The sequence below is a fragment of the Orcinus orca genome, chromosome 1, assembly GCF_937001465.1.
Source record: "Orcinus orca chromosome 1, mOrcOrc1.1, whole genome shotgun sequence".
In the NCBI taxonomy this organism is placed as follows: domain Eukaryota; kingdom Metazoa; phylum Chordata; class Mammalia; order Artiodactyla; family Delphinidae; genus Orcinus; species Orcinus orca.
The window spans coordinates 135,038,495-135,053,721 of record NC_064559.1 but is presented as its reverse complement, the minus strand read 5'-3'; the positions used below and the strand labels follow the sequence as shown (position 1 = coordinate 135,053,721).

General features: G+C 39.3%; 1 protein-coding gene across 1 annotated transcript; it reads right to left on the bottom strand.

Annotated features, from left to right (window-relative positions):
* Nucleotides 1–7,498: 7,498 nt before the first annotated feature.
* LOC101287766 (small nuclear ribonucleoprotein E-like) lies at nt 7,499–7,942 on the bottom strand. The gene has a single exon (XM_033431398.2). It carries the CDS (start codon nt 7,933–7,935, stop codon nt 7,651–7,653), a length of 285 nt encoding a protein of 94 aa, XP_033287289.1. The 5' UTR covers nt 7,936–7,942; the 3' UTR covers nt 7,499–7,650.
* Nucleotides 7,943–15,227: the final 7,285 nt, after the last annotated feature.

Below are 15,227 nucleotides of genomic sequence, written 5' to 3'. Positions count from 1 at the left end.
AGAACAGCACTAGGCAATAGAACTCCCAGCAATGTTAGAAGTATTCTAAAAAGTTGCACTGTCCAGTATGGTAGTCACTAGTCACATGTGGCGATTGAGCACTTGAAATGTGTCCAGTACGACTGAAGAACTGAATTTTTAATATAATTTTATTTTAATTAATTCAAATTTAAATAACCACATATGGCTAGTGACCACGTATTGCACAGCTCATCTCTAGAGGGAAAAACATGATTCTCATTGAACTGAAACGATTTAATTTATTCATTTAACCAATATTTCTTGAGAGCCTGCTATACACCAGACCCAGTACTAGACATTATACAAAATACAGTGAACAAAATAGACATTGGTTTCTGACCAAAAGGGAGAATAAGATAAAAGAGCTAGAGAGGTTGGAGAAGATCAGGAGAGTGTGGTATCATGAAAACTCAGAGAGCCTGGGTCCCTGCTCTACTGTGTAGACTGCTGTTGAAAAGACAAGACAAAAACACATTACGAGCTGGATCTGTCATTACCAAGAAATGTTATCGCCTTATCAAGAGTAGTTTCAGTGAATTAAACAAATCAGATTCCAGATTGGAATGGGTCAGGGTAAACGGGAGTTAAGAAAATGAAGACAAAGATGACTTGCATAAACAATACACTTGAGAGTCAAGACTAAAAGGGGGAGTAAAGAAATGAGGGTGATATCAGAAAGAATATGCATGGTCTAGGCATCTGGTATTCTGCATATTTGTAGGCCAAGGGGAATAATCTAATAGAGAAGAAAAATTTGCAAGACAGAAAATGGTGGGGAGTAACTGATGTTCTTGAGAATGCAGGAAGGTAATAACATCCAGAGACCAGTGAGGGGTCGTCCTGGCTGAAAGGAGGGACACATCCCCGGGTTAGAGAAGGAAAAAGAAGATGCATACAAGTGAAGAGAGGCTGGCAGATTTGTCCACTTCATCCAACTGAGCCTAGCTGCCCTGGAGCCTACCTTAGCCAGGAGTTGCATTCAAAAAAGTCAGTCTAGGGACTTCCCTGGTGGCGCAGTGGTTGAGAGTCCGCCTGCCGATGCAGGCGACACAGGTTCGTGCCCCGGTCCGGGAAGATCCCACATGCCGCGGAGTGGCTGGGCCCGTGAGCCATGGCCCCTGAGCCTGCGCGTCCGGAGCCTGTGCTCCGCAGCGGGAGAGGCCACAGCAGTGAGAGGCCCGCGTACGGCAAAAAAAAAAAAAAAAAAAAAATTTAATGATTCTATAAATGATATAACCTGATATTTAAAACTCCACCTTTTCATTTGTGAGAGCTGGGCAAGCTTGGAGGAATTCTGAAAGTTATTAAAGGTTTTTAAAATAAAGTTACTAAGATGCCACAGCATATAGCATGTAAAACTTTAATGTGGAAAATTCCAAAATTGCAAGGGAAGTAGTATGAGGGAAAAGAGGTTTGGAGAAGGCAGGTGAAATTGGAGGAGGAGGAAGAAGACCACAGAAATAAGTAGGAGAATCAGGGCCAGTATTGCCAACCCTGAGGAGAAAATTAGAGATGTAGATAGAGGCATAACATCTGCTCTTCTTTTCCAAGCAGCTTTTGTTTCCAAATTCACCTCCTCTCCTGTCCTTGCCTCAGCCAGGCCCTATCTCCCTTTTCTTTGAAATAATATAAATAGCAAAAACCTCACCAAACACTGGAAACCACTGTTATATCACATCCCAAATAAGATGAGTGCACTTGAGCACATAGGATGATAATAATACAACCAGGGGTTTCTGTTTTGTTTTGTTTTTAACTCAAGGGGATGCAAAGGGAGAGGTAAAGTAACTTCCCTCTTAAACTGTTTGTTTGAAAATAATATGCAGAAAGGGAAAAACAATCCTCAACTAACAACTGCCTTCCTTGCCATCTGCTTAATCTAAACATTAACATATCACATAACTGGGTGAACTCAAATTGCACTGGAAACAGAGTGTTCTGTTCTACTTTTTCAGACCATTAATGGGGGAGTCAAGTGAGAATTCTCTATGGGATTATATGGGCTTTATGGGCTTCCAACACATGCATTTAGGGCCACATTTTCAGTCCAGCCTTAACTCATCATACTATGACTGGAGGCAAAATTGTGCCTGGTTAATTAGCACAAGTACTAATCAAGCACTAATGAAATTTGCCCACAAGCAGTTCTTCAGACTAGGGCACAAGTAGTGCACACAATTTCCGTGTATATCACTTAGCATGTCAGCACAAAAGGAGGGAAGAAATGAACAATACTTTCCTAAAATTTGCTTCAGGCTAACCACAGGCAAATATCATCTCTACCCAGAAGTAATACATTAGTTGCATCAGTGTAAACTTCATAAATCCTAAATCTGCAAACTGCATCCCAATTTGCCATATTAGGTCGCAAATTTCTAAAAATATAGAGAATGTTATTAATGAAGACACTTCATTCTCATAGATTTATGAGCTAGTTAAGACCTGAATTTGGAAATGAATGTGATCCGTAATATACCTTAAAAAATATAGGCAGTCTTTCAAGCTAAAACATCAGTTCTTAAGAGGTGGCAATAATGTTGGAAAACAGAGCTATTTATTTAAACTCAGAATAGTGAAAAAAAGGAGGCCCAATTTTATCTCTTCCATCAGTGATATATCCTTAGTCTTCTTACTGTGTTTTAAATCTGCTATTAAGATCTGTCCAGCATAAGAGCTTATTTACAACACAAATATTAATTACACTAAGGAAGATGCCTTCAATCTATCAGTTAAATCATACTAATCGGAGATGCAGTAAGCACGTTGAAATAGTATTTATATAATCAAGCTTCACGCGTAGGAAACATTTTTGCTCTGGGTCTTTCATTGTTTTGCCAAAAAAGAAGTTCTGTGTCATCTCATTTTGGGGGACAGAAGGGAAACAGTGATTAATTCTCAGAGCAAGCTCACGTTAAAAAGCCAGGCAGGAAATTAAGAGAGGACTCTAGGAGTGTGGGAGGCTGCCATCTCTTCTGCCCTGTAAACTACACTCCTTCCTTAAAGAGCTGTTACATTTCTCATGGGAAAAGATCTCACCTTTAAGGAGCTGAAACTTACCCACTTGAACAGGTGCAAGGGCCAGACAACCGGTTGTTCTTTTTATGGACTATCGACAAAGATCACTTAAAAAAATCATGATTATTGGTGAGTGGTAAAAACCAGCCAATTCACACAATGCCTTCATAAAATGAAACTCAGCTGAGAAGAAAGAGAACAGGCCAGAATCAGGGTAACTCAGATACAACCTGTCACCTGTGGCCCCATACAGTGAAAGCCTCCCACACAGCCTCCTGAGTTAAGGACAACAGGTTAATTTTGACGCTGAATTCTCTTGTCCTTTGAAAGATGCTGTTGCCTAGGTATTATGTTATACTCATTTTTCCATTTGTAAACAGATCTAACTTACCTCTACAGAACAGTGGAAGGGGGAAAAAAGAAATTTCTTGTCATTAATGAGATTTATTTTTCTTGATTAAATAAACGTTTGTGAACTAGAGAATGTGCAAATTTAACACGCTGTGAAAACAAGCAAGGTTCATGTGGACCGCAGACACGAACAAAATTCAAGCCTGACACTCTTCAAAGGAACCAAGGGCCCCATCTGCTGATGTTTAAATGTACTACAGTAGCAAATGGATTAAAAGGAGCATATGAAAAAAGAATTTATTGAACTAAAATACAACTAAATAGCCTGAAGTTTCAGAATCTAAGAAGCAAAATGCACCTTTAGAAGTTGGAGAATGTGCCCCTCTCGCCCTCGGGGCATAACTGCAGGGAAGTCACTCTGAGCAGATAAGTAGTTATTTCGGGTTTTATTTTTATTTTTTAGTCCTTGGGAAAGGAGCTTCAAGCATACAGCCTTCACTAGCTACCTTTTCTCTACTAAAAGCCCTCTGGTTGGAGCAAGTGCTCTTAAACCTCTGACTGGGGAGTTCTTGTCTTTAAGGGATTTTGAAGAGTTTGGATCTTAATGGGTTTTGAAGCTTCCCCTTTTGTTGATAAAGAAGATATTCCAATTACTTCTCAGCCTTTTCTCCACCATGAGGTAATTCTGAGTCCTTTCTCTGAAGTTTATGTTGGTTATGACCAATGCAGCAACTAAGCGAGTAGGTAAAGCATAAGAGAAAAAAACCTAGATAGGTTAGAATAATGCAGTTTTGGAGTCTAGTCACAGCTGTGTCAAATATTCATTATTTGACCTTTTTCTACCTAGTTTTACTCACCTTAAAAGTAAGGTGTCAGATTGCATGAAATGCAAATGCCTCTCCTCCTAGCTCTAAAATCTATTGTGTTATCCAGAAGGGTAGAGAGGGTATCATACAAATCTTTATATCAACATAGCACATTCCATACATTAGGTGCTCCATAAAAATGTGTTAAATGGACATGTTTTCCATCAAAACGTTTTTGTCCTTTAATTATCTTCTTTATCTAAGTCTGCCATTTAAGTTTCTTATACTCCTTTTATATTTGGAACTTAATAATACCTGTAGTGGACAACTATTTGCGGTGACCCAGACCCCTTTAACCCCTTTATTTAGAAAACTACCTCAGTGCTCTTAGGAACAATTATCTGTCCTCCACTATGAAGAGTGCTGATGGGACCATCAGTCAGGCTTCTCCGATCTCTCTTAGCTAAGTTGTGAGCACATAAACCAACCCTGGCCAGCTCTCTCTACTGTGGCTTTGAGTCTTCCACAGAGAGAAACAGGAAGATAAAAGCAAAGAGGGTGGTGCATTCTGGAAGCATGCTCTGAAATACCTGTCAACTGGTCCGTGTTACCTTGGGCCCTAGACTCCAGGAGCTGACCTAGTTTCTGTGTTATTTCTGAGATGGATTCTCCAGCCTTTCCTTCAGGAAGCTGAAGCATCAGGCTGAGCTACTTGCCAGGCTTCCCAAACATTTATTCTCTGCATAAGTAGTGTGGTGGACATTTGCTGTTTGTATTTCCCACGTGCAATCCCCGTTGCTTTCTTTCTAACAGATCCCGGACATCCCAGCCATGCAGTTAGGGTAGAATTGATTCCATCTCTCTCTCCAGGGGTAGATCTTGATTGGCTCAAGCTAATTATCACATCTCCTCCCTTGGCCACAGCAAATGGTTCAGAAATGGACATATAACTGAATTTGGGACAAATATAAGATGTGGTTATTGGGGACTCTGGGGAAGAAGTTACCTCTATTTTCTGTGGAAATTATTTAAAAATCTCTCTCTGTCATTGGATGTTAAGCATGAAATGCTAGTTGTATTAGCATCAGTATCTACCTTATTATCACAAGAGGAACCAGTCTTAAAATGAGGCCAACACTTTGAAAACTATAATGAAAAGACAGAAAGAAACTACATCCTTGGAGGTAATGTAAAAGGCCTGAAACCTGAACTTTTTAGTTATATGAGGCAGTATATTCCCTTTATTGTTTAAGCCATTTTGATTTGGATATTCTACTACTTATAACTGAAATTATCCTAAATAACATCCAGTCTATTCCTCTTGGTAATAACCAAAGAATTTAGCAGATACAGTATTCATTTAGGAATCTGACTTCCTAGGAAGGTGAATCATTCTTGTTCTTATATGCTATACTTCTGCTTAGATATTTCAATGTGATGCTTGATGTGATATTTCAATATCATGCTTGCTTTTTTTTTTATATTGCTGAATCCCGTTCAATCTGCAGTCCACTATGACCCATTATTTTCTGCCATTCTCATCTAAAGCAAATCAATCATTTATTCTCTTCTATTGGTAGCGTCTCTTTTTTCTTCCTTTGTTTACTTACTTCAATATGTCCCATTTACCTTGTTTTCCTAAGTAACTCGCAAGCTTATCAAAGTCATTTGCAGGCAGTAAGCAAATTTTGCCTTCTAAAGTACTTGGTATAGTATACCACATAGTAGGTATTTGTGTGAAGAATGAATGAAGAGCTTTATGTCCCAAACTACCTTTCCCTGTTAGTTTAATCAATACCCTCCTACTACATCATTAGGGTGAAAAGAAATGAATTTTACTGGAGGTCCAGCAAGGTCTTAGCTTGGGAGCAGGTGGTTACTGGGATACATACCAGATGATGTGGTCATCTGTGATTGGGACACTCAATCTAAATCCCTTTTTGGATAAACCCTTGATTTTCCCCTTTTGCACTTGCTGTACCTATTCAACTTCCAACTGTACTTTCTCTCAGTAATATGAAGGAAAGCTGGATGGACCAGCTCACTGATTAAAACACCGGTTCTCTCTCTTGTCATCTGAGGCACTTACTTACTTCACATCTAGTTCCCAGGCACCTTCGACACAACAGCTCCTTCTGTTTCAACTCCTTCCTGATACCCCTCCCCCAGAGTCACTCGCCTTTTTTCTTACCCATCCCAACTGTGGGATCTCTGTCCACCAACTTGGTCAAACTGAAACACCAGCTTTTCCCCCTCCCTCATGCAGCACATCTTAATGAGTTACTGAGTATGATTGATTCTATTTAAGTAATATTTTTTAACATATTACCTCCTCTCCACTCCTACCTGCATTTTCTAGTTGGGATTCTTTTAATCTCTTACCTGAACTAGCCGTCTACTTAGTGTCTCTGTCTCTGCCTCCAGTCCTGCCATGTTCATATACATCTTCCATCTGTCCCCAGGGTGATGTATGGAAAATGTAAATGTGACCTTGTCATTACCCTGTATAAGACAATGGTTTCCCATTACTTTCACTATGTATTCTAACCTGGATCCTGCCTGCTCTCTTCTTACTTCTCACCACTTTGGACATAGTTATTAAAGTTCCAGGAAGATTAAACCACATGTGGTTCAGTCTCTGAAACATATTTCTTCCTGCTCCTATTCCTTACTCATGCTGTTTTCTCTGCCTAGTATAGCTTCCCATAACTTCTTCCCTAGCCAACTTTGACTAAACCTGCTTGGGTGTCATCTTTCCTAAGGGGTATGCTCTGATTACCCCTAGACTTGATCAAGTGATTCAATTCTACGATTCTAGAGAATTCTGTACCCCATCACATTCTAGCATTACAAAGCCAAATTTGAAGTAGACACATCAACACACTGCCTATGCTATGTCTCCTTGTGTAGCCTTTAATGAACTATTACACTTGATTTTACCATGTGACTTTACCCTCTTGTTACAGCTGATTGAATCAGGGGTAGGTACAGGTGTCAAAGGGCAGCCATGGTTGCTTTAAAAAACATGGGCTGGACAAATTCTATCATGTTTGTAAGTATTCTGAACTGAGGAATACAGAGAAAACATTAGAAACAGGGGCAATTTCTGAAAACCCATTATGTAGAGAAAAATAATGACTGATCCCTCACAAGAAAAATATTTTTGCCACATCACACAGCATGTGGGATCTTAGTTCCCCAGTCAGGGATCAAACTTGCGTCCCCTGCATTGGAAGCACGGAGTCTTAACCACTGGACTACCAGGGAAGTCCCAAGAAGTTTTTGTTTGTTTGTTTGTTTGTTTGTTTAATAAAAACAATCCCACAGCATTTATTGTCCTCCGGTAATAACATAAAGGTGAGCAAAACAATATGAATAAATGCTTTAGAAATACACTTCTAACAAAGCACACCTAAAAAGACTGTATTGCCTTCTCAACAATTTCTCACTTCATTGATCATTTCTCGTTGGAGACACTTTGGAGCAGAGTAATGTTATCTCCTTTTAGCATGATCTGACCCAGTTGTTTTCTTGACTTTGTTTTAGAATGAATCTCTTCTGCATCATCTAATACGAGGTTCATATACTCATCAAAGCCAAGGATATAGCCCTCTATCCGCATATTCACTTGCTCATAAAGCCACACCTGAATCCGAGATCTATTTTGCAAGTATCTGAAGATGAGATTGATTGGCTGCACCATCACCTTCTGCACCTTCTGGCCCTGGCCCCGGTATGCCATGGTGGAAGCTCACCCCAAGAAGTTTTAAGTGAGCAGAAACCACACGTAAGCAGAAGGTATGCAATAGAGAAGTAAAGAGAGCCTGGTGAGGACTTGTGAAGTCCCACTCTGAAATGAGTGAAATCCCCAGGGCCACCTGCATCCAGAGCCACCTTTCAATTCTTGCTCTCTGAAGTCAAAGGCTCAGCTTTCCCTGAGTTTATCTTGTGTGCTTATCTTCTTATAATAATCTTTCTAATACATGAAGATGTATGAGCTGAGTCTTAGTTCTAGTAAGTAAAGGAGTCTAATCAAAACAGCACTGAATTTTCCTCTGTCCTCATTGGTCTTTACCACTAGATTATATGCTTCCCAAGGGCAAACAAAAGATATAGCATCTGGAACATAGTAAGTAGTAAAGAGAATAGATATTGAAATTCATGAATGAGAAGCCAAATAGAAGGCGTGGAGGGCAGGTGATAGGGATCTGTTGCCAGTAAATGTACATTAACTATAAGGAAATTTATATAAAACAATAAGAGAGTATACTCGTCTCATCAATTACTTAAAGACACTTTATTTTTAAGTGATTATTATGCAAGGGAAATTTTTCCATACTACTCTCTACCTTGTAAAATATGGTACTTGAAATTTGATGCTATATATGATTTTATAGGTTAATTAAACAAGGACTTAATGATCACGTACTATGTGCTTAGCACATTGCTACATGCTATGAAAGATACTAAAATATATAAATGCAAAATTCCTGTTCTTGAGACCCTTATTTTCAGCATCTGTTCTTTATAAATCTTCATTATCACCCTATTCCCTGATTTTTACCAACTATTTTGAAACTAATTTAATTATCCTATAACTTGCTCATAGAAGCTTTCTAAAAAATGGAGTATTTTTTAAATGCCACAAGTTCTAGCTTCTTGCTCCAGTTAATCTAGTAAAAGCACAGTGAAATATTATCAACAATAGACTTCATTTTTTTGACTACTTCAGCCACAATAAAGAGATTATGAAAATTCTAAATGCCTTGCAACTTAAAGTATATAAACTCTATTTTTCAAACTATATGAATAGCTGGAGGAAGCAGCTAAGAGTAAAGGCAAGCAGGGAATTATAGAATAAAACTTTCATAAAGTCTCTGAGATGTCTGGCGAGGAAGTCTCAGGGCTGACTGTTAGGATGATTTAAAACCTTAAACACCATTTTGTTGACACAGAATTCTTTTATATATTTTCAGTATATAAATTGTGAGCTCCTCTAAAGGAAACAGTTTTTCACAGCAAAAACAAAGCAAAAAGCCTCTAACTTGTATTACATTTTAAGCACTAGATAACTTTGCGAGCAGGTAACCAAGTTTATGAAATCATGTTTATGAAATCATGTAAGTCAGCACTCTGTGAATCCCTGTGGCTGGAAGTAACTCCCAAGCAGACTTTCTATTGACACATATCTAACCATTTTCACATTTAATATTTTTCCTTATGGTTGTGAATGTGCCTCAAAAATATGGAAATGTGAAAACCAATAGATTCTGTGGCTGCAAATTGTATAGTAACTAATACAGATGGGAGTTGTTTTCTTTCTCCCTTTGGGACTTTGAAAAGTTTTGAACAGTGACAGGGTTTTTGCCCCTTTAAAAGAAGCCTGTCTTATTCAGGACACTATTTCCACTAAATATAATATCAGGATAGAGGTGGAGCTTTTTTCTTTGTTATGTTAGGAGGAAAAATAGGGCTTAACATATATGTATTTAATGTTCACTGAATAAATAGACAAAAAATGAAAGAAGCAGTAGGGGATAGATAGGAGAGTGTAGTGGGAATTGAGGCCAAAAGCTTCTTTCTTTTTCAAAATTTTCTAAAATTTCAAGCCCCACCTAGGTTGGCTATCATCATGGTATTTTGTACCATGAAACAAAAACAGTGAGTCTTTCTTAGATCAGATAATGTTGTTTTGAGAAATCAGATGACCGTAACCATTCATTAATCCATTCACTCATTTATTCACCAAATATTTACTGAGCAGGAGAGGGGGACAGAGAGTGATGGAAGCTATAATTTTAGATAGAGTGGACAGGGAGATGAGAGACCAGAATGAAGTGAAACAAGAAGACATGTGAGCATCTGGGTGAACAGTAGGAATAGCAAGTGCTATTCTGAGCAGGGAGCATGTGCAGTGTGTTCAAGGAGCAGCAAAGAGGGAGGCGGGAAAATAGCAGGAAGCCAGAATAAGTAGGGCCTTGTAGGCCATGGTAATATCTTTGGATTCAATGCTAAGTGTGATGGGAAGTTATTGTAATAGATATTCAGACTTGTCCTTTTGTAGCTAGAATCTAAAAACTTGAGAATGAATAGCGTAGGGTTCAAGTGCATCAAACAGGGCTCACACTATTAACCTCAGGCTCATAACAACTTTTCAGTCAATTTTTCAAATGCAATTCCAAACACTGTACTTGGGGGAAGGTAGACATTTTTCTTTAACAACAATCAAAGGTTTATCAAAAAGGGACCTTAAAAAAAGAAAAAAACCTGATAGATTCCCATCAATAATAAATATTTTTAGGATCCAATTAAGAGTGAACATCAGGAACACGCCATTGACAATCCCAGTTCGCAGAAGCCCAAGATGGAATTAGGCTCTGCTGAACCTTGGCTTATGCCAGGTCAACTCAGACTGAGAATGTAGGGTAGACATAACAGTTAACTCGGAATAATTTTCAAACCTAGCTCAAGAAAGCACAAATCTGATGATAAATCATTTTTTTAAACAGTTTTCTATTGCTTTTGAATACATAATCCTAACATCAAATAAAGCATTTCTAAGAGAAAGTACTTCTTTAATGACTCATTAATAATGAATAACATTCATGGGGGTACCAACGAGTAAAATTTGCTAAAGCTCTCAAAACAAGATGCTGGCACCTTTCAAATGGCATCAGTTCTTGTGTTAGTCAGGGTAGGGTAGGCCAACAACTGTTTAAAAAAATCCCCAAATCTCAGAGACCAAACAGTACAATGTTGCATCTTGACCTCATCACAGTCCAGGTTGGCAGCAAGGACCTTGACTTCATGCTATCATCCAGCGACCAGGCTCGTCACACCTCATTACTCTGCCCTCCTCTGGGTCTTTGGACTGCTCTGCATCCAACCAGTGGGTGGGCAGGTGAAAACATGTGTGAGATTTTCACTCCACTTTCATGTCAACACCCCATCTCCTTGATATTTCTCCAACTTCCCTGGTCATTTCCTTCTTGGTCTCCTTTGCTGATTTCTCTTCTTCTCATTAATTTCTTAATGTCAAGGGATGAGGGAAGAAGGAAGCTAGAAATCAGTCCCAGAACATCCTCTCTACTCTATCTAGAGTTGCTCTCAGTAATATAGCCCAGTATCATGGTTTTAATAACATCTTATGTTGTTGACACCTTCCAGGTACACATCTCTACTTGGACTTCCCTCTCCAGTCTCCAGATTTGTACATCTACTTGCCTATTTGACATCTCCTCTCAGATGTCTAATAGATGTATTAAATTCAACATGTCCAAATCTGAACTCATGAGCTTCTCCCCAAATCTGCTCCACTTGAAACCTTATCTACATCAATCCATAACTCTTCCCTTCCAGTTACACAGGTAAAACCCCTGCAGTCATCTTTGTTCCTCTCCTTATCTTACATTTCTGTTGGCTCTACCTTCAAAATACATCCAGAATCCTATGACTTCCTATCTCCTCCACTGCCACCACCTGGTCCTGGCCACCATTATTCCTTGGCTACATTACTAAAACGGTCTCCAACATGTTTCTCTGATCCCACTCTGACTCTCTACAGTCTTTCTTAACACAGCCAGAGTGATCCTTTTAAAAGTAGAAATCAGATCATATCACTCTTCTACTCAAAACCCTTCAATGGTTTCTTATTTCCCATTTCACTCAAAGTAGAGGCCGAAGTCATTACAGTGCCTACAAGACCCAGTGCCCTATGGTCTTCTGCTAGCAGTCTATCCTCATCTCCACTGTTCTCCCACTTCCTCCTCTACCTCAGACAGGCTGGGCCTCCTTAATTTCTTAGAACATGCCAGGGACATTCCTGACTTAGTACATTTACCCTGATGAGAGTGTTCTTCCCACTGATATCTATCTGACTAAATCCCTTCACTGCCTTCAACTCTGGTCAAATTATACTTTCTCACTAAAAGTAACCCTGCCTGTGCTATTTAATACTGACTCTTGGCCACTTCTCACCTTACCATGGAACTATTGAACCACCTTACTCATTTACATTTTATTTGTTATGCTGTATGTATAACCTTCTTACATGCTACAAAATTCCTTTCTATTATGTTTATAATTTATTTTGTCTCCCTATTCAGGATTTAAACAATTTAAGGGCAGAGATCTTTTTCCATCTTGATCAAGATGATTTCCACTTGCCTAGACCAATGCCTGGTAATAATACTATTTAATAAATATATTTGAATGAATGAGTGAAGGACAAACATCATAGTAGAAGCAACAGAAAAAAGAAATTAAAATTTGTCGGATATTCCTAGTACCTGATTCTCTGCTCTTGCTGGCTTCTGTTTCCTGCCTTAATCATATCCGTGGACTTTAGACTCTAGTTCCCATTTGAATTAGCTCTCGGGGACCTACTGGATCAGGAGCAATACAGCATGAGATACCAGTGTGTGAGCCCTTATGCCAGACATGTCTGGACTCAATTCCTAGCTCTACTGCTTTGGGCAAGCCATTTGCACTCATTAGCCCTCAGTTTCCTTAACAGTAAAATGCCAATTATAATAGTACCTATTTCACAGTGTTTTATGAGAAATGAATAGGATAATACATGTGATGACTACCACTGTTTTCACAGTTTTTGTGTTGGATAACTATTAGCTACTGTTAGCTACTGCTTTCCAATGGATATTCCTAAATATGCTGACTTAGTGGCCTACCCACAATGCCCCCACCTGACACCTGGTCCCACAGACTCCACCTCTCTTAAATCATCACATGATGGACTAGGTCTTAGGATATTCAAGAAAACAGTTTGGTTTTCTAAGTGTATTCTGTATATGTAAATAATCTATTTTACACCGAAGTTAATGAAACTATTGATATTGTTGGTAAGAAATAAACTGTCAAATATTGGCAATTTCATATAGTTCAGCCCAATGTTTTCAATTTGTTTAGAATACTCTTTTTCAATGTGGCAGGCAAGTGTTAGTTGAGCCTAGTTCTGGTTGTGAAGTTGCAAATTGAGATAGAAATAAAACTGGAGTCATAGAGATACATCCTAGGACCTCATAAAATATGGAATATTTTTCTCTTTTATCACTCCTTTCTGGGACTTATATTCTACTCTATTATAAAGATGTGTATGCCCTTTCTTGTCTTTTCCAAGTCCTCCCAACCCCCCACCCCATAAATACTCAGCCTCCCCCACTATCTTAGTTAGGGTTCTCCAGAGAAGCAGGACCAACAGGAGATATCTATCTTTATCTCTATACCTATATCTGTCTATACTCATACCTGTATCTGTGTCTGTATCTGCATCTCTATCTAGAGAGAAAGATTAGAGAGAGAAAAAGAAAATAGTTATGTAATTGTGGGAGCTGACAAGTCTGAAATGCATCAGGCAAGAGGGCAGGCTGGAAATTCAGAATGTGTGTTGCCATCCTAGATCTGAATTCCACAGGGCAGGCCAGGTAGGCTGGAAACTCAGGAAGGCTTTCTATGCTGCATACTTGATAGTAAACTGTTATGGGTTGAATTTTGTCCCCCTAAAAAGTGATATAAAGTCTTAACACCTAGTACCATTGAATGTGAACTTCTTTGGAAATAGGGTTAATATAGATGTAATTAGTTAAGATGAGGTCACAGTGGAGTAGGGTGGGACCCTACACCAATGACTGGGGTTTTTGATGCAAGAGGGACGAGATATGGGGATATATGTATATGTATAGCTGATTCACTTTGTTATAAAGCAGAAACTAACACATAATTGTAAAGCAATTGTACTCCAATAAAGATGTTAAAAAAAAAAAGAATGCCATGTGACATGCACACATGGAGAACACCATGTGAAAATTGGAAGTATGCTGTCATAAGCCAAGTAAGTACCAGAAGCTAGAAGAGAGACCTGGAAAAGACCCTTCCCTAAAGCCTTCAGACAGAGCATGGCCAACACCTTGATCTCTGACTTCTAGACTCCAGGCTATGAGAAAATAAACTTCTATCATATAAGTCTCTCAGTTCATAGTACTTTGTTACAGTAGCCCTAGCAAAATAATACACCCACCAACACAGAACTATCTTGGATTCCTCCCTCTCCTTCTCTTCCAATCTTTAATGAACCACCATATCCTCTCTGTCCTAACATTCAAAACCTCTCTCAAGTCTGGTCTCTTTTCTACCTTTATTTTAGGCCCTTATCATCTCTCACATTTATAATATAACATCCTCCTAAGTGGGTCTCCCTGGTTTCAGCCTCTCCTTTCTCCAGCCCACTCTCCACACTTCATCCAAAGATCCCCTTCTTAAAGTACAAATCTAACTGTGTCTCACATCTGATTGGAAACCTCCACTGATGCTCCTTTACCAGATGCTAATACTTGATTCCTTAGCATGGCACTCAGGTCTTCATAACCTGGACCTGACCTTTCTTTTCATCTTTACCTTTCTACTTTGCTTCCTTATCCTATAACTTTAGACCATGCCAGAGTTCTTATTTTTTAAAAAAATAGACTATTATCTTTCATGCCATTGACTGTACTAACTGATCGTTTCACTCTGATAGAACCTAGTCCTCCTCTTTGATTTAATACCTTTTCCAAATGTCTGTACTGCCAATGCCCAATACCATGCTTCTCTTCCCACCCCACCTTTCAGTTAATCTGGTTGTCAGGGACAGAGGAGAGGTTAAGTATTTATTGCATAATGCTAAAAATTACATGCACAGAGAGAGGAAGAGAATTGGGCTCAGAGGCGGGTAGAAGGAAACAAGCTTAAAAATAGAATGGGAGGGGCTTCCCTAGTGGCGCAGTGGTTGAGAGTCCGCCTGCCGATGTAGGGGACACGGGTTCGTGCCCCGGTCCAGGAAGATCCCACATGCCGCGAAGCGGCTGGGCCCGTGAGCCATGGCCGCTGAGCCTGCGCATCCGGAGCCTGTGCTCCGCAACGGGAGAGGCCACAACAGTGAGAGGCCCGCGTACGGCAAAAAAAAAAGAAAAAATACAATGGGAGATGGTGGAATACAGCAGGCAAGAATTCAAGGTTGATCTCTCTTATACGACCAGCTTC